At 37.4% G+C, this 27,507-nt stretch overlaps 1 protein-coding gene across 1 annotated transcript; it reads left to right on the forward strand.

The window, feature by feature from the left end:
• Nucleotides 1-891: 891 nt before the first annotated feature.
• LOC149276726 (cyclin-dependent kinase inhibitor 2A-like) lies at nucleotides 892-3,555 on the forward strand. Its single transcript, XM_089503351.1, has 2 exons — nucleotides 892-1,017; nucleotides 3,301-3,555. The coding sequence occupies exons 1-2, from the start codon at nucleotides 892-894 to the stop codon at nucleotides 3,553-3,555; spliced, it is 381 nt and encodes a 126-aa protein (XP_089359477.1).
• Nucleotides 3,556-27,507: the final 23,952 nt, after the last annotated feature.

A 27,507-nucleotide genomic window follows, 5' to 3' on the forward strand; every position in this document is an offset into this window, starting at 1 on the left:
CTATGCAATGGCGTCACAACCCGGGTGCGGGGGGTTCGGACCGCACCCAGGTGACACCTTACAAGGAGTGACACCACACCAGGCAGGGAACTCTTCCTCTGGGCCGCGGGAGCGGGATCTTGATACGCCCTGCTCCCCGCCCATTTTTTCCTTCAAATGGGGGCGGGACCGCTTACCGATGTCAATAGGAACGCCCCCGACGTCAGCAGGACCGCCCACCAACGTCAGTGACAACAAACCTAGTGACGCCACTGGTTCTATGCTTTATAACCTAAATGCAGAATCAAGAAAAGTACTGCATTGCAAATGAAATGGCTAATTTGTAAGCCAAAGTGAAAATGGCAAATATCACTGTAACTTCAAACACTTAATACTTACATTTTCCTATCTGAAGACATGCAAGTACAGAACAACCATTAAACCTTTCCTGAAAATATAATTCTAAATTGTGTAAATTTTATCCGTGTGTGCTTCTTGTACATCGGATTTTGTTTCAGTATTCCATGTGAATACGTTTAACAGCCACTAGAGGGAGCTTTACCCACTTATGTAATGGTTTTGTTTTGTGTCTATTGTTAGGGTCACATGCTACATTTTTTGTAATGTGACTAATCGCCTAAACAAGTCAGAAGAAGACGATTGAAACTGAAATCAATGTTATGTGTGAAGAGTAGAGTATCAGTTCCACTTCCACTATGTAATGCAGCAATAAACAGCCTTCAAATAAATAGCCTGCGCTGTCCAGTACATGCCAGAAGTGAGCACCGGAGCCCTGTGCAAAAACGTCAGGACATGAAGATACAAAATTAAAACGTGGACTTAGGTGAACACCTAGTCAGCTGTACCTGACATATTACACATATTACAATGTTCAATGTAAATTGATTGGACATGACTAGCGTCGCTGATCAGCTGGCGTCTGCAGCAGCTCGGGGGGACGTTGACCTGGTGAGAAGGATACTGGAAGGTGGAGCTGACCCCAATGACCCTAATTCGAAGGGGAGAACTCCCATCCAGGTGAGTGTATAAATCATTCTAATAGATAGATAGATAGATCGTGAAGCATACAACATAGATTGTGGTGGGGTAAAGGTGATTACTCATTACAAAATCATCATAGGTATCTATATCTATCCTTGGCGTTGTCCTAAATTATTGAACTATAGATTGAGATAGGTGTGTTAATCCAGTAGTGTAATTTAAAAAAATGGGTATTGCAATATACATCAATACCTTTTTATTGCACTAATAAATGTTAAATATTTCACCGAAGTTTATAAAAGAATAGGATTGCTACTGTTTTAATTTAAAAAAAAAAAAACAAATGAAAATAAGGTGAGTGTTCTATTCGGTATATTTAGTTGTGCACTAGACACACATACATATATATGTGATTTAGACAGAATATGGCAGTGCTGGTGTTTTCGAGTCCTATATTTTATCATAGCTTTGAAGTTGCAGAATGTGTGATGAACACAAAATGGATGATTTGGAAAAAGGAAAGATAAAATAAATATGCTGCCTTCATGCTAGATTTTCATTTATTCCAGTCACCTAAATCGCCCTAATTTTAAGTAGAGATACGCCCGGCAGAAGGTTTTTTTTCCTATAATATATATAATATCTATAAATATCTTCCCATGTGTCTTGGGCTAATTTTATTGTGAAAATAATTGAAGGTTGCATGACATTTCGGATTTGTTACAGAACTTTTGTCTCTCTAACCATTACATGCTGATATCATATATGTTACTGTATTTCTGTAAACAATTCATAGTAAATAATGAACTAAAAATATTTTGGGGCTTATTTTCCAACAAACATTTTTTTGAAGTTAAATGTGAAGATTTTTTAATACGCCCTGGTTTGAAGTTTGTATGCTGCATTGTTTTGTACTAAAATCCCTATAATTCACAGCTAGAGAGACCCCTTTTGTCACGTACAGGTTCGTAAATAACATTTAATAAACTAAATAACCCATGTTATATGTGTACCACGGAGAAAACTTAAATCCCTCTAGAAACTTATCATATATAGATAGAAGCATATTTAGAAATAATATACAGTACGTAATGGGACGTGTTGCCAGTATATAATAGAAGCGAACCAAGCCTTTTCATCAAAATACCCCTGAACAGAATACAATATTATCCAAGAGTAAACCATACAATAAAAATGGATGAATATGCATGTATGTACACTTGGAACGTTTATAGAATTTATACATGTGACATTTATACATATCTGTATTTCGAAAAATCTTACAATTTGTTAAAATATGTTGGGTAATAGCATGCCATACTCCCAGATTTACATCATAATAAATACATTGCTTTATTGCCTGTGCGTATATATGTAAGTGTCTAGTTACGTTTAATAATGTATATTATTATTAATAATATTGATATTATTTATCATAACAGACCATATATATATTCATAGATAAAATAGTGTTTTAAAAATCTTAGAATTGTTCATCTCTACATTGGCAATTATAAGTAACACGTGACCTTTTTATTTTTGTAACCATTTTTTAATTGAATGCAATTTGGTAAAGAGAGGAAAGTGTCTGGCTATACATTTTATATGCTGTTGATAAACTATGCTACTTGGGAAACCAATGGATCATGTGGCATTGTACTGTCCATGTGGCCACGTGTGTCCAGTGGCACTCTAAGAAGCGACAGTTACCTAATTATTACCTTCACCATTTTTTTTTACAATTTGGAACGTTTATGGAATTTATACATGTGACATTTATACATATCTGTATTTCGAAAAATCTTACTATTTGTTAAAATATATTGGGTAATAACATGCCATACTCACCGATAGAAATACAATTTACATTATAATAAATAAATGACTTTATTGCCTGTGCGTATATATGTATGTGTCTAGTTACGTTTAATAATGTATATTATTATTATTATTTATTATAACACACCATATATATATTCATAGATAAAATAGTGTTTAAAAAATCTTAGAATTATTACCTTCACCATTTTTTTTTACAATTTAAGCCCAAATTACGTGATGGAAAATAAAAAAAATATACTTAGTTTTGACTTCTATAGCTTTTGAATATTTTTTAGAATAAGTGCAGTATTATAGTGTGTTATGTATTGTTTAGAAACAACGTTGGCATAAAAAGCTAACCAACTTTGCAGTCTATTGCTTAAAGAAATAATATAATATATAATTTAAATATTCAAATATAAAATAATATATACGCAAAACATAATAATTATAATTAATTATAATAATTGTTATATTTCTTCTGTTTTGATCTGATAGGTGATGATGATGGGTAGCCCAAAAGTGGCAGAGCTGCTAATTCGTTATGGTGCAAATCCGTCTGTCCCAGACCCTTTGACTGGCACATGCCCGGCTCACGATGCGGCCAGGGAAGGCTTTTTGGACACTGTCCTGGTGCTGTTGGGTGGCGGTGCCAGTATCCAGGGCCCCTATGACAATTATGGCAAACGCCCCATTGACCTGGCACCTGCATGGATGAAAGAGGAACTCATCAAAATGGGGATCACAGATTAAAGCAGACTAAAATAATGGACTCTTTTTAGGTATACCTGAGAACCTTGCATACACTTACAGGGACTTATAAAGACAATACATTCATTTCCATGGATCTTTCAGCAAAATAAACCCTGTTATAAAAACGGGTTGTTATATAGGAAGGAATCATCGTATATGTAAAAAATGATTGTCGATGAATACACGGTGAATGGCACTATAATGTGAAAAATAATCACTATAATAAATGATAATATGTATGTGTGCTTATAAAAGTTAATATCTGTGGCGGTAGCAGGGTTTTGCTTCACATATGTATTTGAATTTTTTGCATTTCACAAATACTGCTGGACAGACCTCCGCTTAAGATCAAACATGGCTGGCTGCTGGGATTTGACAACCAAAACACCTATTGCGCGTGAAGTTCGTTATTCCTTCCTGATTCAGTATGCGGTAAATCTGTAGCAGCATTTATAGACTTTAAATGCCATGGATTTGAGTGCTTGTATTAGAAATATATATATATATACAAATATAACAAAAATGACGAATAGGATATACGTTGAATATGATTTTAATGTTTTTTTTTCAATTATATCTATATATATATATCTATATCTATATATATATCTATATATATATATATATCTATATATATATATATATATATATATAGATATATATATATCTATAGATATATATATATATAGATATATATCTATAGATATATATAATGGCTGTTTGCATCTCAGAGTCAAATACATATATTCATAGTACTTCCATAAATCATCTTTATGTTATTCATTTGTGTATCAATTTAACCTAAACATATCAGTTTTGATTCATACGTGCGGTGACATTTCTGCATTAAAAGGTTGATGATGACAATGATGAGGAAGAAGAATACAGTATCATACCTTGTTCTTCTAAACTGGGCGTCTCAGTGTAAAATCTGTGTGGACGATTGCACATGGTTGTACAGTGAAACTATTGAAAAGAAATATACAAAATGCAAAGTAGATTCCCGGAAACCAACTCCCAACAACAAGATTTATCATGTCGCCTAATAAGAAATTATCTGTCAGCCAAGTATTATATTTTATATATATGCGTTCACGAAAAAATGATATTTTTCTGGTGGAATATTCCACAGTGATAGCAATATCCATTTTTGGTAATTATTCCAGGGTGTTTCCACGGCGGTCCTTTCTCACCTGTAATTATCTCTTCCACATGCTTCTTAAAACACATTTACTATGAGAAATTAGACTTCCTGGGCGAAGATCTATTTGTAAACCACCCATCGTGCAAAGTAAGGATTTCTACTTAGGGTTTGTGTGTATAGGTAGATCCATGTTGTTTTAAAATTGATTATAACATAAATATTGCGATAATACAAATTTTTTAACTCCTCTGCCTCTTGAATATACGGCCAGGCGCTTTGGGCACTCTTCTGGTGCTGTGTGTTGGCACTGCCAGTATGTATGGACACTCTTCTGATTCCAGTATCTATGGTATCAGTTTCAGTAAACTATTAAAAAGGAATCTACAAAGGGCAAAGTAGATTCTCAGAAACCAACTCCCAACAACAAGATTTATCATGTCGTCTAGGCGACACGATAGAAAACAGATTATTCCTTAATAAGAAATTATTTGTCAGACAAGTTACATTTAATGGAATTTTTTTAGCTTCTCGATTACAAGTTGAACAGAATGCATTTGTTTTAGACACAATTAGAACTAGTGTTAAAACATTCTAAGTTAGATTTTTTGAGCATTCAAATAAACTATATGACTTCTCTATATAGCTCTGATATATACCCAGAGTGATTTAGGTATTTAACAACGTCGAGCTACTGTGGAATTGACTTTCAGTGTCTGATAGGATTTGTAGCTCCATTAATAAAAAAATCTGACGACAGATAACAATCACTTGGTTCATCTAGTATTCACATTTTTGTTTTTCACCATTTTATGAAATGCTATTTTTTGTAACTAATAATAATTTTCAGGCATAAACTGTAGTTTTAAAATACCCATCCCTATAGCAATACATTCACAGAAACTCATAATTGCAATATTGCAATATTAGACAAGTTCATTTTCAGCTGATCTTGTGACCCAGAGCAGACAGTATCGGGAAGAATTACTGCTAGATTAGAACGTAAAATAAAACATACACAGAAAAACCAAATCTTACAAAAATAATTATGTAATTCTCATCTACTATGTGTATTTAATGAAATTCCCCAATCATTGGAACTGGGAACACCTATTCGTTCTAATTACAATATTAAACCATTAGTAAAGACATATGCTTATCCCATGCATATTTTAATTCCCTCACTCAGTCTCTAACACTTCTGCTGGGAGGCTGTTACATTTACATACCACCTTTTAAGTAAAGTAAAAAAAATATAGATAATAAAATAAAACTTAATCTTTAATTGGTACTTAATTAAAAAAAAAAAAGACTGTCCTCCTTAAATAATTGAAGAAATATTTTGTTAGGTTTTGCGCAGTCCTGTATATTTTTAGTTAACTATTACAAGGATGGGGGATTTGAAATAGGGATTGGATTAATATATTTAATATGTAATAAGTGGTCATTGCGTTCACTGGTGGAATATTTCAGAGTGATAGCAATATCCATATTTGGTTATTCCAGGGTGTTTCCAAGGCGGTAGTTCTCACCTGTAATAATCTCTTCCACATGCTTCATAGAGCACATTTACTATGAGAAATTAGACTTTTGGGGCGAAGATCTATTTGTAAACCACCCATCGTGGAACGTAAGGATTTCTACTTAGGGTTTGTGTGTATAGGTAGATCCATGTAGTTTTAAAATTGATTATAACATAAATGTGTACTATTTGGTAGGATGGGTTGGATACAGCGTAAATGCATGAATTTCAATGGTAGATATTGCGATAATACAAAATTCAGGACTGCTACGTTTTTAACTCCTCTGCCTCTTGAACATGTCTGACTCATGATAAGGCCAGGCGCTTTGGGCACTCTTCTTGTGCTGTGTGTTGGCACTGCCAGTATGTATGGACACTCTTCTGATTCCAGTATCTATGGTATCAGTTTCAGTAAGAGGAAGGAAAAAACAGTAGCTGATCATGGAGATTCCAGGTATAGAGAAGTGAATGGCTGCAGATCCAGTAGCAGTTTAGCCTGGGAGGTACTTGTGATTTATTCTGCAAATGACAATTATATTACTGGAAATAACTCATACAAGGTCATTCAATTAAAACCTTTAATCTACAATGTAAGAGCATTTCATTGTAACTTTGCACTAGAATATGTTTTCCTAAACCCAAGTGCTGACAATATATTGGCGTAAACCTGCACTATTAATTTAGCTGGTATGTGGGTCTGTCACACAGCAGAAGAGCTAATCACGTTTAAATAGCTGTCACTTTAATCACCCACAAATTCATTCATTTTCACTAGGCCTCTTAAAAAAATTGGATTAAGTACATTTATTATGGATTAAGATTTTACCACTAATATAACAAGAAATGTCTTGCCAGATTGTTAGTATATTCTGCTTCTATAGTTCCCCAGTAAAATGTGGCATCACATAGAAAAATGTGTAGGTGAGGTTGTACTTTGGCCTTACACATATTTGATGATTGTACCAGAAACTATTTTTCTTACACTTCAACATATTTTCAAGATCAATTTAATATATATTCTCCTTGTATGTTAAACAGTAAAAGCTGAACTCGCTCGGGTAATGCACCCAGAATATGCATGGGTGTGCGTATGTGTAATTAACTGCCCCTGTACAATATATTTAAAGTAAGAAATCTGTAGTTATAAAACATACTAAATTAAATAAATTAAACCTTGCAATCGCAGGCATCACCATCATTTACCTTGGTGAAGGTATTAAACTTCTTAAAGCTCTTTCACAGAACTAGAGGGATGTTAGGGATGGGGTGTATATAGGAATATGCTGTCATGTATACAGCAAAACATATAATAATATAAAAAATAAAGTTGTTGTTCCACTTCTCTGCTGAATATAACATTTTGTAACTAGATGCGACAATTTACTATTATTTCTAGTACCGTTGAGTTATTTCCCAGGAAAAAAAAAGATCATCAAGTTAGCATTTGTCTCATTCAACATTTTTGCAGGAACACATCAAGTGGCACAAAAGCATGTACCAATAAACTGTTGCCATAGAATCTGAAAATACTTCTTAAAGTTACTTTATTGTTTTACCTGATTAAACCTTCAGATGAAAGAATAAAGAACATATGGGATTTGGTGTACTTGCTTAGCATACTAGAGACTACAATTAATGTATGACCTAAGTGGAACAGTAACAAATTTATGAAGCGACTTTAATATGTGAAATTCAGAGAGATCCCTTAAGAGGATGCTGGTTTGTTAACTCTTTACTAGAGAGTAGCTATTAGCTTTTCGAAGAAAACTATAACTCACTCCAGCACTGAACTTACTGAAGTTAATGAAGTCATGTGCTCCCAATCTCCGCCCAGGATGTGATCATCAGGCTGTGATTGGCTGAATTGCTGAATGGCGAGGAGGCGCGTCTGTAACACACTGAATATTCTGTGCATTCTATGCCTTTATTTTTATGATCGTTACCATTCGATTAGAAATCATGGCTGGTAAATCTGCAGACATCCTATCCACCGCAGCAGCCAGGGGGGACTTAGAGCTGGCCAGGGCACTGCTTCAAAGCGGCATAGACCCCAATGCCAAGAACTCTTATGGACGCACACCCATACAGGTATGGAGCTTGTCGTTAATTATTATTATTATCTGATTTACAGAACGCCATCATATTTCTGGCTGAATCATGGATGCAAAACTGCAAGCGGGAGGGGCAACGATACGACCTTTCATGTTATAGGGGCATGCTTAACGTTCCTCACTTTACCCTGAACTCATGGATTTGATCTAACGTTTCTCCATAATGCTTTAATTAAACTCTTATTTCTTTTATCCTAAGTTATTAGTTATGGATATCATCATTATTACTCCTATTGCAACCGGCGTGGGCCTTCTGATCCGTAAAGCCATCTAAAAACAAGTGAATGCTTTATAAGTTTATACAGAGAAAGGAAACTTGCACTGGCATTCTGCATATTTTTTTCTTAAATCATTATTTTTTTCGTAAAATATGCAGTACAATAAAATGTGGAATAAAAAGTAGTGATGCGACATTAGACAAGTTAGAATTCATCTGAATTATGCATTTGCAGCTTTTAATACCCTTTTGTTTTCTCATAATTTTTTTATCTTATTGACTGTATTCTTTCTTTTGCAGTGTTACGTTGTCTTTTCCCCCTTATTTGAACCTAATCCATAGTAGACTATTTTTTGTTCTATAAATCTCCTGTGAAGCGGCTAGGGACACCGTGTGCATTTACTACTAGTATATTTTTCACCCAATTAATTATTTTCGTAATTTGTCTGAATTTTATAACATACTAAAACAAACAAATAGTAATATAACGTATCATAGATATTGATAGTGAAATTAACATACAAGCTACAATATAATAAAAAAGTAGTACAATATGACTTAAAATACTTAATTTAAATGGAATGCTATATAGAGTGTAGAAAAAAGTTAATAAATTACATTAGGCTGTTACAGATTTCAACTTAAACTGAAGATGATAGGATTTTTAGTTGGCAGAAAGTGGTATATCATATTTTAGAACATAGACTTTCCTAGACTATATTTGGGGGCTACAGGTTTGTGCAAGTGACAATCACAATGTGGGTTAGAAACTTTATAATAAATACACTGAAGTTGTAAATTCATTAAAATTTTGCACAATTTTTCAGGGAGGTTTGCTGCATGTAACAAAACAAACCTCCTTTTGTTTAGTTCCTGTTCTGGCCTGCTGATGGTCTAGTTTTGATTAAATTATTTTCCATTTATTTCTGATTAATACTTAGTCACTCAAATACTTGACAAAGATAAAAAAATAAATATTTTAAAAATGGCATATAAAAATATAAGAGAAAACACATGACCAAAAAAAAATTCCAACTACAAAAACCACATTCACTTTCCATAATGCTGGGAATACAATAAGTCTATGAAAAACCACAAAAATTGCATGTGATGGTGTAACTGGGTTTACAGTTTGTGCATTTTTATTTTTAATTGATTATTAAGTTAATTTATTTATTTTAATCAGGATATAAATGTCATTAATTCATTTTATTTATTTTATTTGACATAGGTGATGAAGATGGGATGTCCTGAGATGGCTAAATTACTCATTAATTATGCTGCTGACCCCAACATTCCAGACCCAGCCACTGGGATGACCCCAGCTCATGATGCAGTCCAATGTGGTTTTCTGGACACCTTGATTGTGCTACTGGATGGAGGGGCAAGCCTTTATGCACCACCAGATTGCTGGGGAAGGCTGCCAATTGACTTGGCCAGTTCAGAGATGGAGGTCCAAACTTGATTAAGGACTTTGTTGATAGCAAGAGAAATGGACATGCTGTCCAATGTCTAAGCATGTAAAAGGCCTCTTGTAAGCTGGGTATTGAAATGTACATAACTCTGCTCTGACGTCTTTTAGCTCTTTCCTCCTCTAAATAGGGCCAAAGTGAATAAGAATGGTCATAGTTGTAAATAGGTAGAGAGAACCCTACTCAGTTTTGGGGAACATGAAAGATGGCAGAGGCCTGGACTGGCAATTGATCACACCTGGCAAAGGCCAGTGCTTCCCACCTGCACTAAGTCTGCTTGGGAAATGAAATGCTTTAGCATTTGGCCTGTTGCTGGATACATATGGCTGATGTAAAAGTAAAAATGAAGGGTAGTGTACACCTTCTTAGTGTATTTTTTAGAACACCAATAGTGCACAGCCACTGAGGTAGGGGTGCTGGAGGCTCTGGCAAAACTTACCTAACCTTGTATTCTTTACAGTAAATACAGTACAGCCATCATAACAAGCCCAGTTACTTATACTGCAAGAAGGGACTGATGTATAAACAGACATTTTTTATTATTAAAAAAGGGAAAAAAAAAACTTTTTTGTCAGTATTTTAATTACAATTGATTAATATATTCCTAACCAATTTTCTGATCATGGATTAAATCAATGGGATCCTCTTTTCTTTTACCTATCCTGGCCTAATAGATGTTCACTGACTTATGATACACCTCAGTCACTCATAATAATGGTACTTTTGGGATCACATCTGGATTCATGAAGTTGTCATATTTTATTTCTCTTGACACTCCTTCCAACTGTCTTGATATAATAACTTGGATATAATTCTATGATTACATGTATGATTAGGTATATTATGTACATTTTGTACTTAACTAATACTCGTATTAATGTCAAGAGTTTGACAATTGTTGGTGTTAAAAAGCAATGATTTGTTAACAGGATGCAAAGGGGACATTTAAAAAGCTACAGATATAGTATGGAAAAGTATGCTATGTGTGTAGTAAAAGAAAGTTATGCATTGTGGCTTATTTCTATTACATGATGATCATTTTCCAATATATGCATCTGGAATATACAATTGAATAGGTATTTATACGTATATACCGTATTTGCTCGATTATAAGACGACCCTGAGTATAAGACGAACCCCCAAAATCCGAATATTAATTTAGGGGGAAAAAAGAAAAAGCCTGAATATAAGACGACCCTATAGGAAAAAAGTTTTACCAGTAAATGTTAATTCATGTAAACTATGTGAACAATTTTTTTTTTTTTAATAAAAGCTATGATTGAGAAAAATATTTTGTTTTTATTTCCTTCAACCTGCCCCCTGGCTTGCCACTCTGCCCCAGAAATGCCTTATACCCCCTATATGCCACTGTGCCCCATGATATGCCTTTTGACCCACTATGTGCCACTCTGCCTCCAGAATTGCCTTATACCCCTATATGCCACTCTGGACGAACCCCCAAAATCCAAATATTAATTTAGGGGAAAAAAGAAAAAGCCTGAATATAAGATGACCCTATAGGAAAAAAAGTTTTACTAGTAAATATTAATTAATGTAAACTATTTTTTCATATTTAATAAAAGCTATGATTGAGAAAAATATTTTTTGTTTTTTATTTCCTTTTATTTGCCAACCTGCCCACCCCCCAGTTATGCACATCTGCCCCCAGGATTGACACTCTGCCCCCAGAAATGCCTTATACCCCCTATATGCCAATCTGCCCCATTATATGCCTTTTAACCCCCTATATGCAACTCTGCCTCCAGAAATGCCTTCTACCCCCTATATGCCACTCTGCCTCCAGAAATGCCTTATACCCCTATATGCCAACTCCTTTGCAAAATGAATACCCAATAGCAATAGCAAGTTTCTTATCACTTTTATTTTACAGAAACACGTTATAGAAAAAGCATTAAAAAAAACCTTTACAATATATTTCCAGACATCTGTATAAGAATTCTTAGATTCTGCAACAGTCAGTATCTAAACTTTTTGGGAAATCTTATGATTTTCTCCTCTGTAGTTTAAAAATCGACACTAGAAAGGTGATGAAGGACAGCAAAAAGCCAGGGTGTGTATTTTCAGTATGCTTAGCCCCTGTGATGGGGCGACACTGTGATGGGCAACGCCCAAGGCACAGCTTCCAATGAAAAGAATACAGATCAGTGAGATGCCAGCTGGGGGTGCCATCTTCACCGATACATTCAAGAACTTCTACACTTCGTGCCCACCTTGAATGGGCACCCCACACGAATTTTAAACACATCGAAAAGGAGCGATGGTGAATACTAATTAATTTATTTTCTCTTAGAGTTTTTTTGTACAGGCTGTTAGTCTCTGTAAATACAAACCATAGCTTTTTTCAAAACCAGTATGAATTGAGAAACGAAAAAAAAAATAACAATATTACCGTTTTGTATGAAATGCTGTAGTGTATGACATCACAAGGCAATGCTCTGGAAAGTCCCCTGGATAAAAGCCACACCAGAAAAAATCATGTTCTTCGAAAGGATAAAAGTGGCCATCTGCTTCTCATATGAGATGGAATTGCTTCCATATAATGAGGAAGGCGGGTGTTAAAGAAGGGGGCCATAATATGCCAGTACATCCCACTAGACGTATCGTGAGTCTGATGTTCTCTTGGGTGTTCTCTTAATTTCCGATATATGTATATAAATCTATCGGAAATTAAGAGATACATGTGAGAAGATTTGTAGAAAAAAATCGACGTTTCACAGAGGACATTTACCAAATATATAGGGTTTCTTACGGAATTACATATAGCTTTTGCTTCTGTTCAAGGTATATGGGCAGCCACTCTTCTAATTTGGTTATGTAACCTAAAATGTGTTATTATAAATAATATTAAATATTGTATAATATTTTCCATTAATTCCTATTATTTCCTATTATTTCTCACATATGCCCCTGTACGCTTGATGATCTCTTTGTCCTCCTATAAGATTTTTTTTTTAACTGCCTTGCCCTGTACAGACACCAAGCTACTTCCAGTTATACAGACGTTAACATTAATTCGGATTTATTAATGCTTTTTTTCCCCACTTCTGCAACAAAAAAGGAAATGTCAAAAGCCTACAGACTCACTTACATACATAACACAAATACATTGACAGGCGAACTGTTTTGTTTTTTTAATATTTTCAATTTCGATTATGTTTAACCCTTTAGGCCTTTTCAGTTGTACATTGGTGATATTAATATACACACTGACAGATTATACAGCTATTAACAGTGTGTATAAACAGGTTCCAATCGATCAGAGTACAGTACTTTAAAATACAATAAATACAATGAGGACAACGCATAAAAAGTGGGTCTCGCGCAACGCGCAAACTTGGAAGGATGCCCTAATTTCCATAGCAACAGCTGGAATATGCGTGATGATTGAACTATTCCTTTGGTTGCTATGGCGATAAGGCCACATTTAAAATTATAAAAATTTATCTATGCCCAATTCAATCTAATCAACACTTCAAACACACAATACCGAGACAAAATTTCTGTTATAGTTCGATTTTTTATAAACTATATAATGTATTCGAAATTACATATATACAATATCGGTGTGTAAGGGAAAGCCAAAGACGGTCCTTGGTACATTAATTGCCCTGTTATTAACACAACTTGTGCGAACTATTTCAGCCGTTTAATTTCCGTATTTAAAAAGCTAAGACAGTGATAATTGTCTACTTAAAAAAAAGTGATTATATATATATATATATATATACACACACATATAACACTTATACTACCATATATATATATACCATATATATATATATATATATATATATACACATACATTATGTGTTTGAAGTGTTCATTAGATTGAATTGGGTATATATATATATATATATATATATATATATATATATATATATATGTGTGTGTATATTATTTTAAATGTGGCCTCAATTATCACACATATTCCAATTGTTGCTATGGAAATTAGGGCATCTTTCCAAGTTTGCGCGAGACCCACTTTTTATGCTTTGTCCTCATTGTATTTATTGTATTTTAAAGTACTGTACTCTGATCGATTGGAACCTGTTTATACACACTGTTAATAGCTGTATAATCTGTCAGTGTGTATATTAATATCACCAATGCACAACTGAAAAGGCCTAAAGAGTTAAACATAATCGAAAATGAAAATATAAAAAAAAAAAAAGTTCGCCTGTCAATGTATTTGTGTTATGTATGTAAGTGAGTCTGTAGGCTTTTGAAATGTCCTTTTTTGTTGCAGAAGGGGAAAAAGGCATTAATACATTTTTATTTTATATTGATTTCAGTCACTTAATTTCTGTCGCTGTATAATTTAAAATAAATGGTAGTGCAGAATATGGTAGTTACTATGTCTATATTAACATTGCTTGTCATTAGCTTGAATATTTGAATATTAAGGTGTGTAATCAAAATAACCATGGAGCGAAGCTGCGGCTTATCAAAATTTAACACACACACATGTGTGTGTGTATACCTATATAGATCGATAGATAGATAGATAGATAGATAGATAGATAGATAGATAGATAGATAGATAGATAGATATACATTGTAACCATGGAGCGACGCTGCGGCTAAGCTTCCTGACCGTGGGATGCAGGCCAGAAGGGATTTTCCGGGACTTACTTGCTACAAGCTGAAAATATTACTGTAACCGGCGAGCCCCGGAAAACCCCTTCATGCTTTGATTGTGAAGAGCAGTCTGCTGACCTTCCTTTTGCACGAAACATAAATACGAATGAGGCAGTGAGACTGAGCAGAGGGGAAAAGTATTTATTCGCCCCATTAGACGCGCACCGCAGACACCGGGACGGGTGATGAAAGATTATGGCGAACAACATAGAAAGGCATTTCATGGGCCCTAAGTGAAAGGGTTAAATTACTGCTTACTTGACAGACGCTTGATCTCTCCTTGCATCGCCACAGGAATGTAGAATTGATGCTGAAGACCAATGAATGGAAACATTCCTGGGAATCAGAGGGTTAACCGTATTTCGTACACGCAAGAGTAAAACAGCTCCCAGCACCGGGCCTGTCCTCTCCGATGAAACATGGGGCAGAAACAGCAATGGACCTTGTGAAAGTGACAACAGACAAGCAGAGAGGAGTCACCGACATGACACACCCGCTGTCCTACCTCAGGCAAAACTGTAAGAAAAACACTCACACCTATATGTTAATAAATATATATATATATATATATATATATATATATATATATATATATATATATATATATATATATATATATCGGAAATTGAGACAGTCCACATATGTATATATATATATATATATATATATCTATACAATATATATATATATAGAGAGAGAGAGAGAGATTTCTTACGAAATTTGTCCCATTACATATAGCCTTTTCTTCTGTTCAAGGAATATGCCAGCTACTGTTCGAATTTGTGACTTCTAACCTAAAATTTGTTACTATAAATAATATTAAATATTGTATAATATTTTCCATTATTTCATATTAATTCCTATTATTTCTCACATATGCCCCTGTACGCTTGATGTTCTCTTTGTCCTCCTATAAGATTTTTTAACTGCCTTGCCCTGTACAGACACTAAGCTGCTTCCCATTATAAAGACGTTAACATTAATTCGGATTAATTAATTCTTTTTTCCCCCTTCTGCAACAAAAAAAGGACATTTCATAAGCCTACAGTTTTTTTTTTATATTTTCAATTTCGATTATGTTTAACCCTTTAGGCCTTTTCAGTTGTACATTGATGATATTAAGACAAAACAGTTCTATACGAAGGAGGCAGTGAGACTGAGCAGAGGGAAAAGCGCCGGTATTTATTCGCCCCACTAGACGCGCACCGCAGACACCGGGACGGGTGATGGAAGTCTATGGCGTACAACATAGAAAGGCATTTCTCGTATTCATTGGGCCCTAAGTGAAAGGGTTAAATTACTGCTTACTTGACAAACGCTTGATCTCTCCTTGCATCGCCACAGGAATGTAGAATTGATGCTGAAGACCAATAAATTGAAACATTCCTGGGAATCAGAGGGTTAACCGTATTTCGTACACGCAAGAGTAAAGCAACTCCCAGCACCGGGCCTGTCCTCTCCGATGAAACATGGGGCAGAAACAGCAATGGACCTTGTGAAAGTGACAACAGACAAGCAGAGAGGAGTCACCGACATGACACACCCGCTGTCCTACCTCAGGCAAAACTGTAAGAAAAACACTCACACCTATATGTAATATATATATATATATATATATATATATATATATATATATATATATATATATTACAATTTCTGACTATCAGATACTATTCTCAGAGATGCACCTTAACCCCTTTGGTCACCAGGAAACCATTTGGAAACACCATATAAGGTTACATACAATTTTACATTTTATTTCATTGTGTAGCAAAAAAAGGTATCTTGTTAATTAAATAATAATAATTATTATATTTTATTGTAGCAAATGTATTGTAGCAAATTTGAAATGTGTGCAGGCAACATAATCTAACCTTTGGAGGAAGATCCTCAGTTCTTGTATTAGTGGAAGATGATACATATTATAGTAGGCCAACATAGCATTGTGTTAGGGAAATCCCAGTGGCTGTTCTTGGGTGCAGGGTGGTTTGTATCAGATAGATGTGCCCTTTGTACCCAGAAGAAGGCATGAGAAAAATTACTATTTTATAAAAGCAAAATCTGGATAAGTCATTATATGTTTATCGGCCTAGTGCATGATAATGTATATTTACAATTATATAGCCACAACAAACAAAACATAATTTGTGCCTTTTTACTCTAAATAAATATGTAAAGAAATAATAAGACATATGAAAATGAAAAGTCAAATCATTTTTTAAACTTGCAATAACCTGTTTCTCAGCAAGGAGGAAAATATACTGATGCAAATTAACTACAATAGAATAAACTCCTGGGTGGGGAACTTTAAATAGTTGTACAGAATTAAGAAGGCTTTAGCTTCTTGCTGTTTCCTTCTTGTGCTCTTTGCACACACATGGGGGGGGGGCGGCGGGGGGGGGGGCTGAGCATTACTAATACATGGCATGAATATTTATTTTTATATAGTATTTATATAGCACCATCATATTCAGTGGGTTGAAGACAGGATCAGGCTCTAGTTAGCACATAATGTAAAAATGTAATGTAAACTTAATGGGACTACCATTCTCAGGCTTTAGCACATACAGGTATGCTATATATATATATATATATATATATATATATACAGATCAGCCATAACATTATGACCACCTGCCTAATATTGTGTAGGTACCCTTTTGCCTCCAAAACAGCCCTGACCCATCCAGGCATGAACTCCACTAGACCTCTGAAGGTTTAGATGTAAAAGATGTAAAAGAAAACGTGGTCCATTAGATCAGGCCACCTTCCATTGCTCTGTGGCCCAGTTCTTATGCTCACGTACCCAATGTAGGCACTTTTGGCAGTGGACAGAGGTCAGCATGGGCACCCTGATGGTCTGCAGCTACAAAGCCCCATACGCAACAAATTTCAATGCACTGTGTGTTCTGTCACCTTTTTATCAGAACCATCATTAACTTTTTCAGCAATTTGAGCTAGAGTAGCTCATCTGTTGGGTTTGACGATACAGGCCAGCCTTCACCCCCCAAGTGCATCAATGAGCCTTGGCTACCCATAACCCTTATGGGTTCACCAATTTTCCTTCCTTGGACCACTTTTGAAAGGTACTGACCACTGTAGAATGGGAACAGCCCCCAAGAGCTGCAGTTTTGGAGATGTACTGACCAGGGGCGTAACTAGACGCCTCAGGGCCCTGGTGCGAGAATCTGTTAAGGGCCCCCCCCGACCCCCTCACCCCCCCAAAAAAAACATGATTTTTACCCAACAATTTTTTTTCAACTAATTCAACAAATTCAATTTACATATTGAATCATATCTGTAAAAAAATCAAAGAAAAAGGGGCTCATGTACAAAGGGCATAATCCAGGGGTGTCCAAGTTTTTTCTGCAGTGGGCCACTTCATCAGAATTGTATACGTGCGCGGGCCGCACTCATTTTTCACTGTGACAAAAAATATGGCCTTTAATAAAATATGCAGATTAAAATAAAGTAAAATGACACAAAACCTTTACTCTTCCTCTCACTGATTTCTGGGCCTTGAAAGTTTTGCGACTACAAATTCAGGATTCCCTAGATTTATTATGAAAATTCTGGACCAAAACATTCAGGGTTCACTTCGCCAAAACCGAAAATGACCCCAACCTTTAAAAATAATAATAAAAACTCACATGTTTAATAAAAGTAGGTAACACACAATTGGACAAAATTAGCAATATGACTTGGCATGATAGGAGTGTGATTGCTAACAGCAATCACACTCCTATCATACCCAGGCAACCAGTAAATGCTGGTACCTAGGCATGATGGGACTGTGCTCGCTGTGATTGCTGTTAGCAATCACACTCCTATCATGCCAAGTCAGCCAGTACATGCTGGTACAGGGTGGCTGTAAGTGATGTGCAGACCCCATACTGCTGGCAGCATCACTACACAAGGGGGGCAGCTAGCTGGGTTTCAGCATGTACTGGCTGACTTGGCATGATAGGAGTGTGATTGCTAACAGTAGTCACAGTCCCATCATGCCTAGGTTCCAGCACTTACACATCCATCCAGTAAATGCTTGAACCTAGGCATGATGGGACTGTGATTGCTGTTAGCAATCACACTCCTATCATGCCAAGTCAGCCAGTACATGCTGGTACAGGGTGGCTGTAAGTGCAGACCCCATACTGCTGGCAGCATCACTACACAAGGGGGGGGCAGCTGGCCAGGTTTCAGCATGTACTGGCTGACTTGGCATGATAGGAGTGTGATTGCTAACAGCAATCACAGTCCCATCATGCCTAGGTTCCAGCACTTACACATCCATGCTATCACACACACACTCATTTATTCATATAATCATTAATTCACAGATTCATTCCCTCAATCACAAACACCCTCCCCACCCCCTTACCTGCACTGCAGCTCCTCGATGCCGCTCACAGACTTCAGCAGGGGGCGCGGCCTCCCTCTGCCTTCTCTGCTAAAGCACAGAGGAAGTAGGATGTCACGTGTACTCCGCTTCCTCTGTGCAGTCCAGAAGACCCTCCCACAAGTAAGTAGCAGGGCTTGAGGTGCGGCCCGCGGGCCGCATGTTGGACGCCCCTGCCTTATTTAAAAAAAAAAAAAACGGAAAAAAGATTTTGGGCGGCCCCTTGGCTTGGGCCCCCTGCCGCCGGGGCCCGGTCGCAGTCGCGACCCCTGCGACCCCGGTAGTTCCGCCACTGGTACTGACCCAGTCAGCTAGCCATCACAACGCCAGATCGTTACTCATTTTCCCTGGTTCTAACACAGCCTATCTGTGAGGATGAAGTGTTCACTTGCTGCCTAATATATCCCACCCACTGACAGATGCTATGATAACAAGATTATCAGTGTTATTCACTTCACCTGTCAGATACACAAGTTATCTTGTCAGCTAGGCACTTATATAAAATAGGCATGTTTGGGCAATAGGTAAAATAATAAGAAATGGTAAAATAACAACCTTCCTTTATTTAGTATAATGTAATTCTCAGCAATATATTGGAAAAGGATACTCTTGCAAGTTTTTTAAGCTGAAATTGAGTTTATTTCAGTTTATTTGTACAGCCATATTAAACACAACTCTTATGAGTTGCCCACTTAAATCTGAGCCTATAAAGTATTTGGCAGTCAACGTCATACAATATATGATAAAGAAATATAATCTGGAAAAAACACAAAGCACATTTGTGGATATTACTGGAACCTCACCGCAGACTCTCTGACATAGTTTGGATGATTTATATTCATCCAGTGCTGCTAATGGACAATGTGTAGGACAAAGATCCACGTGATTCAGTTTATCCAAATGACTCATAAGCACCCCAAACAACCAGTTCCACTACAAAGCTTTTTTTGTTACTAAACTTTAGGCATTTGGTGATGACGTATCTCTGATCCCTGACAATTTTAATGTGCAGGTGTTTAGTCTTTGGCTAGAATTTTTTTTTATCAAAGGGACATACATAAACCATGTTCAGAACTGAAGACTGAAGTTGTTCTTCTTCTCAAGTCATTGTTGGTGTGGTCTTAGATATAAGATTACGAGAGAAGGAGCTTTCTCTTAGTTTATAAAACCCATACATTATAATCTATCAACTTAAAAAAAATACCGTATTTGCTCGATTATAAGACGACCCTGATTATAAGACGACCCCCCAAAATCTGAATATTAACTTAGGAAAAAAAGAAAAAGCCTGAATATAAGACGACCCTAAAGGAAAAAAGTTTTACCAGTAAATGTTAATTCATGTAAACTATTTTTTTTAATAAAAGCTATGATTGAGAAAAATATTTTTTTTGTTTTTATTTCTTGTATTTTCCAACCTGTCCCCCAGTTACGCACATCTGCCCCCAGGCTTGCCACTCCAATATGGCACTGTGGCCCATGATATGCCTTTTAACCCTCTATATGCCACTGTGCCCCATGGTATGCCTTTTGACCCCCTATGTGCCACTCTGCCTCCAGAAATGCCTTATACCCCTATATGCCACTCTGCCTCCAGAAATGCCTTATACCCCTATATCCCATTCTGGCATTTAGGGGGTTAAAATGCATATTATGGGGCAGAGTGGCATATAGGGAGGTATAAGGCATTTCAGGAGGCAGAGTGGCATTAAGGGAGTTAAAAGGCATTGTATAGAGCACTCTGCCTCCAGAAATGCCTTATACCCCTATATGCCACTCTGGCATTTAGGGGGTTAAAATGCATATTATGGGGCAGAGTGGCATATAGGTGTATAAGGCATTTCAGGAGGCAGAGTGCTCTATTAAATGCCCCCTTAACGCCACTCCAGAAATGCCCTATGCCCCCATTTAACACACACACACACACACACACACACACACACACACACACCCTATACCCCCATTTAACTAACACACACACACACACACACTCTCCCCTCCCCTCCCCTCTCAGCCCTCTCTTACCGGTGCTTCCAGCCGGGGCAGCGGGTTGACGTCGCCTTCTGCTGCAGCCGGAAGGAGGTGGAGTTGGCAGCGGGGGTTTGTATCCGTCCGTCGCGTATACTTTCCCCGGCTGTCAGAGATCAGAGTTCCCCGCACCGGTGCGGGGAACTCTGATCTCTGACAGTCGGGGAAGGTTTGCGCGACGGACGCAGACAACCCCCGCTGCTAGCCACACCTCCTTCCGGCTGCAGCGGACGTTGTCTACGCGGATCGCGTAGACGTCAACCCGCTGCCCCGGCAATACAGCAGGAAGCACCGGTAAGTGTGTGTATGATGGGGGGGGGGGTGAGACAGGAGGATCCAGGTCCCCTGCAGCGGTGCGGGGGATCTGGATCTTAGTCTCCTAATCAGACTCTATTTGAGGTCTGATTAGAAGACGACCCCGATTAGAAGACGAGGGGTATTTTTCAGAGCATTTGCTCTGAAAAAAACCTCGTCTTATAATCGAGCAAATACGGTAGTTTTCATTGGATAACATATCAATAATAACTGTGAATTTCATGTACCAGAAATGGAATGGGGGATATGTATAAAAAAATGTTCTGGGGTAAAGTGTGAAAAGTGGTCTTATCACCATAGCAACCAATTAAATGATCAATCACCCAAGACAGCCCCATTGATTGCTCTGTTGATAACATAATTTCCCACACTTCCTAGGATATCAATTTTCATGCCTTGCTCTCATTACTGTCAACACTAGACTTGAACACTGGATTGGTTTGAACTTCATTTTAAATTATTTTTGCCTAATTCATACATTCGCATGAATCTCTGAAAATGAGGATGAACCCCCAACAAAACAAAGGGAAATAAACAAGAAACCGCTGAATATTTTTTATCAATTCATTTGATTGTCAGTGTTGGTGCCATTACAACCTAACCCTTCCCCTCCTTAACTTAATCATTTGGAATATGCCCTAGATTTTATTGGATGTCATCCAGCAAAGTCAATAATATACTTCTGTTACATTTTCTTGAATGTCATCCAATAGTCAACTTAATTCTTGTTACAATTTGTTTGAGTCATATTTCTCACTGCCAGATGCCCTCTTTATTTTTCTCCCTCTTTCTTATCTCTCTTCCTCCTCTTTTTTCTTTTTCTTTCTATCTCTCCTTTCCTCTTTCTATCTTTCTCCTTTTTTTACCTTATGTCTTTTTCCCTTTCTCTCTCCCCTTTTTTACTTATCTTTCTCCTAACCCTCTTTCATTTCCTCTTTGCTTCTTTCAGCCACCCCCTTTCATCCTACCACTCTATTTCTTTGCAGTGCACACTGCCTAGAAATCCACTTGGGAGTCTATTATGACCCCACAGATCTTAATTGGCACAGGTAAATGTGAACCCCTGTGATGTCACTGATGACATCACCAGTAGGGCTCCCCGGTACAGTATTCAGAGGGTTCCCCAAAAGGGTTCCACTATACATTCTCTCCTTATTCACCCAGTAGCTGCTTTCATGCCCAATCACCAGCGTTCAAAGTGAGACGCTTTTCTCTGTAACAGGAAACATCTTCACTTTTCTAAGAACACAGCTCTACCCTCAACTGGTGGAGCAGATTACTTATTTTGTAAATCAATCTGCCCAAATTAGGTTACCCAGCACTCAATATTTAAACTGAGTGAGTTGTGATTCTTGTACCATATGTGTACCCACTGCTCTAGTGCTGTTGGTCGATTATCTTCCTTACTATGAGGGATCAACTCGTAAAAATGGGGGAAATTTAATCCCATTTCCTATGGGGCTGGATGTGTCTTTCTGCTAGTGCCTGCCCGTTACATTACTGCTGCTGGTACCCCCTCTATCAGTTCCTTTACGCAATTGAGGGATCAATTAAAGATTGCTGCTCGAAGTAAATCATGTTGAAATGAGTCCAGATGTTAGCTGGGACCACCGTTACTGATAATTTCGCAACAAATTTCATTTGAAACTAAAGACATGCTCTGAAAAAAACATCCAAACTGAAAAAATTTGTCTTGTAAAACTCAATGTGACAAAAACAAAACAACAAATTTGTGCTAATAGACTTTGCGCAACTCTCACAGGTCTAGTCAACACATTGTCAAGCCTGGACATTTAAATATCTAACAATTGATCAAAAGCAGGATATCTGTTATATTACATCTAATCTCACAGTTTGAGAACCAAAAATCCCCTCATACATGTACAGTAGGTTGACCATAGGGTCCACAATTGTCTTTTTCTCCCAATAATGCGGCAGCAGTTTCTTAAATGGCAAATTAGCCAAAGTGTGTTCTCTAATATCTCCAGATTGCAATATGAACAACTGTTAGACAATATTTTGTAGGAACAATATTCAAAATAAATCACCAAGAAATGTTGGAAATTTCATCAGGAGGGATCTCCTGCACAGTAATCAAGTAGTTCTCCTGTAGGGTTTCACTGTATAACAGAGGGTTCACAAAAAAAAACAAAGGGATCGATCCAGCATTTGAAAAAAAATAACAGAGGGTTCCCCTGTAGAGAAACTCGGGGAATCTTGTGGGGACTCCTCTGACTGCTGTTTGCAGCCCCATGACAGCTCTGTCAGCTCTATAGCATACCCACATGCACACAGACTGATGGCACATTGTAGGATCAGTCAGTGAGATACTGTGGTAGGAGACTCAATCGGGGTCTCTGCAGACCCTGCGAGTGCTTGCTGCATCAAGGGGATTCCCCAACGTCCTCAGTGATGATGGCACAGGCAAGAAACAACAACCATGGTGGCACAACCACTCAAGGAAGCCCTGGAGACCCCTACGACCACTTCCACACTGGGGACTAGGTTAACTCTGTGTTGTTCATGCAATATGAGAGTCACCTCCCTTTTACTACCCAGGGGAAACAGGAACGTAGAGAGGCCACCTGTTTTTTTCCTGGAGACTCTGGGAGAAACGCCACATCTCTGGGTCACCACTGGAAAGCTCTGGGTCGTTTTGACATGTGCTACTACCCACCAATTTCCCACTTAAATGGGAACACCTTTTGATGTGATTGGCAATGCTTGCATCCCACAAGGGGGACTCTAGGTAGCTGGTGCCATAAAGTTCTCAGGTATGATCATGTTGCATCACATTACTTTACATGACACAGAGAAAGCTGCAGATAAGGTAGGGGAGTGCAAGAGTAAGACTGAGTATATGTGAATGAGTATGTGTGAATGAGTATGTGTAAATGAGTATGTGTGTGTTAGCATGTGTGTTGGGGGAGCAAATATGGCACAGGCAGACAGTTTGCTTGGGGCAAACATGGCACATAGATGTGTGCAAATGGTTACCCAGGGTCCAATCAATATTAAAAACAGCCCTGGCCTGAGCTGTCAGATGGGAGTCTAGGCTGGGACAGTATCACACTACTAGCACAATGGAAATGTGAGGTTTACACTTACAGGAAATAACGGCACAACGGGTATGTTATGCACAAACACTCAATAACATGAATGAAGTCCTGGACAGCCCACCAGGCTCCACCTTGACAATCAAAACACCATCCAGAAGGTTAAGGAGAACAACCTAGAACTGCCCACCCCCCACACAAAAGACGCAGCCTTCAGGTACACTCGTCAGTCCCAGCTGAAACGCCAGATCTGCCCAGGATCCCAAAGTCCACCCACTGAGTGTTTTTGCATAACATAACGGTTGTGCCATTATTTATTTTCTTATAGTTCCATTGTGCTACTAGTATGATACTGTACCACTGGAGTTCTGGTATTATTAAAGATTTTAAGGAAGACATTAAATAAGTTTTTTCTCCATACTTCTTGATGAGCTTACTTCAAACCTTGTGAGTGGTATTAACTTATATTTTTGATATTTTGTTTATACAACATTGCACTATTATATTTTCTTTTTCCCCCATGTATATGCTGTGTTGATTGTTGTTTTAATCACTCAGAGGAGTATTTTTTGGGCTGCTGCAGTACTTTGGGAACATAACAATCATTTTTTATTATTTTTTATTCAATTATTCACATGGGATTGTTTTTTTAACTTTATGATAGATTTTACTGCTGGAACAAAAATCTCAATGTATGTCCAGCAACATCCCCCATATAAATGAATGCTAAACTTGTGCACATGGACCGAAAATAAATTTTTGGTCCATTTATTTTCAGACAATGGATTTTATTTCCTGCACTTTCTGTTCAGATTAAGTTTCTGAGGGCTTTTTCAATTCAGAAACTAAATTTGTTATCACTCTCTCACAATCTCACACGCTCTCTGTCAATGTGTCATGAAGTGCCATTTCATGTATAAATGTGGGTAAAAGGTAATTTGAGATTATCAGTAGACACTACATGTGATTCTCAAGATCATGTGTTTGTGTTCCTCTTTTCCACCCCCATATTTCCTTGAACTAACAGAATCTCTCTTTTTTTCTGGCCTGCATAACTGGACCTTTTGTAGCTGAAGACAAACTACATCACATCTCCTGCTATAAACACCTCTACCTGCTCAGTGCCCTAGGCATATGCTTAGTTTGCCCCTGAGAATGCTACTAAAGGCCATGATAACATAACAATAGTTACATTTTTCAGAATGGCCACTTCCATAAATATGTTACCTGTAAAATATCTCAAGGCGTAGCGGGCAGCTTTGATATTTGAAAACACAGATAATTCAGTTTTAAAACTGATCACAGCAGAATCACACATTTCAGCAACAGCAATGTATACCATTTCCTCACTGTCTGCTCAAAAATACAGAAAACAAAGTCCATTGGAAGAATCCCAAAAACATTTATAAAATGCCCCCAAACCCAGCAAAGAAGAGAAACAAAAAAATAAATAAAAAAAATGCCCCTAAATCCAGGGAAAGGAGAGACACTAAAAGCAATTAAAAATTGTCCCAAAAGCCAGGGTGGGTACTTCATCAAAAAAGACATGTGTAAAAGACAAAGGAAATCCTGATATCTGCAAGTAATGTAACAAAATGTAGACGAAAGACCTCAAACTCCGTTGTTCCCATTCGCGGTCGGGTCGCCACATAGAAAGGTAAGGGGTGACTTTGAGATCCTTGGGCTTTGTGCTTTCAGTGATTTTGTTGTTTAGTAGTTTTATCCCCAAAAGCATATGTGCCTGGTTCAGAGGTTTCAGAAAAAGTTGAAACCTATTTGCACTCATGATTTGGGGGTGCCTTGTGGCCGTTTAACACTCACATACCATACATATGTGGTATCTACATGCTCAGGAGAAAAGGGAGATTATTTCTGTGTTTTATTTCTTACTACAGACATCCCAGCATGCAGCATCCGTACCAAAATGTGCCCGAGACGTGAAAAAGTAAAGAGAAAAACCCCCCAAAACAGCTTTCCCCATTAGATTTGTGTTTGTGGTGAGCCATGGTAAGTGGTGTGTCTTTTAAAGCTTTAGGTGATGTGCCTTCAAGCAATATATAGAATGGTTTTTTTTGTGTTTAGATATAGTTTACTCTCAAAAGCATGAGGTGCACCTTCATGGTTCAACTGTAAAGAAGTCGAAACCTCTTTGCACTCTCATTATTTGGTGGTCTCTTGTGACCGTGTAATGCTGATATAGTCGGTGCTTCGTGGGACATCCAAAGTTTTGGATATTTTTCTTTTACAACCCAACTGATCTGCACTTCTTCACAACTTTGTCCCTGACTTGATTGGAGAGCTCCTTGGTCTTCATGGTGCTGCTTGCTTGGTGGTACCCCTTGATCAGTGGTGTTGCAGACTCTGGGGCCTTTCAAAAACGGGTGTATATATACTAAGATCATGTGACCCTTTTTAAAAAAAAAAAAAAGTTATTTTCTTCATTTCACTTCACCAATTTGGACTATTTTGTGTATGTCTATTACATGAAATCCAAACAAAAATCTATTTTAATTCCAGGTTGTAATGCATCAAAATAGGAAAAAGGCCAACAGAGTGAATACAGCACTGGCCACTGTATCAGCAACCATCACGTGTGTTCCAATGGCATGTTGTGTTAGCTAATACCAAGTTTAAAAGGCTATTTGATCATTAGAAAAGCCTTTCACACCTTACACAGCTAGAAATTTGTGACCCCAAACCTTTGAATAAAACAGCCTTAATGAGAGATATATATGTCTCCTGTACCTTTTCACGATGAAATGTGTATTTTGGGTTGGGGGGTGAAAGTATCTAGAAGAGCAGTTTGACTCGGCCTCCATCCCACTTTCAGTTGCTATATAAAGTCCAGACCAGGTGTTTGGGTGGTGTGTGGCTCCTGGAATTGAGGTGATTAGGCCTACTTGTGGCTATTTACCAGTGAGTCATCAGTATTTGTGTAAATGCTGAAGAGGAGTCTGACATATGGCTTACAGAGCGCGTTTTGAAGAATCTTTGTGGCCTGTTACATGCTGCAAGTAGGCATTGTGCATCTACAT

Source organism: Sceloporus occidentalis, unplaced genomic scaffold (assembly GCF_023333645.1).
Source record: "Sceloporus occidentalis isolate IW3139 unplaced genomic scaffold, rSceOcc1.0.p SCAF_227, whole genome shotgun sequence".
In the NCBI taxonomy this organism is placed as follows: domain Eukaryota; kingdom Metazoa; phylum Chordata; class Lepidosauria; order Squamata; family Phrynosomatidae; genus Sceloporus; species Sceloporus occidentalis.

Bases quoted from the DNA above. Each gene is read 5' to 3' on its own strand.
- LOC149276726 (XM_089503351.1), top strand. From the start codon at position 892: ATGACTAGCGTCGCTGATCAGCTGGCGTCTGCAGCAGCTCGGGGGGAC. The intron at 1,018-3,300 runs GTGAGTGTATAA...TTGATCTGATAG, and splicing joins AGGGGAGAACTCCCATCCAG to GTGATGATGATGGGTAGCCC.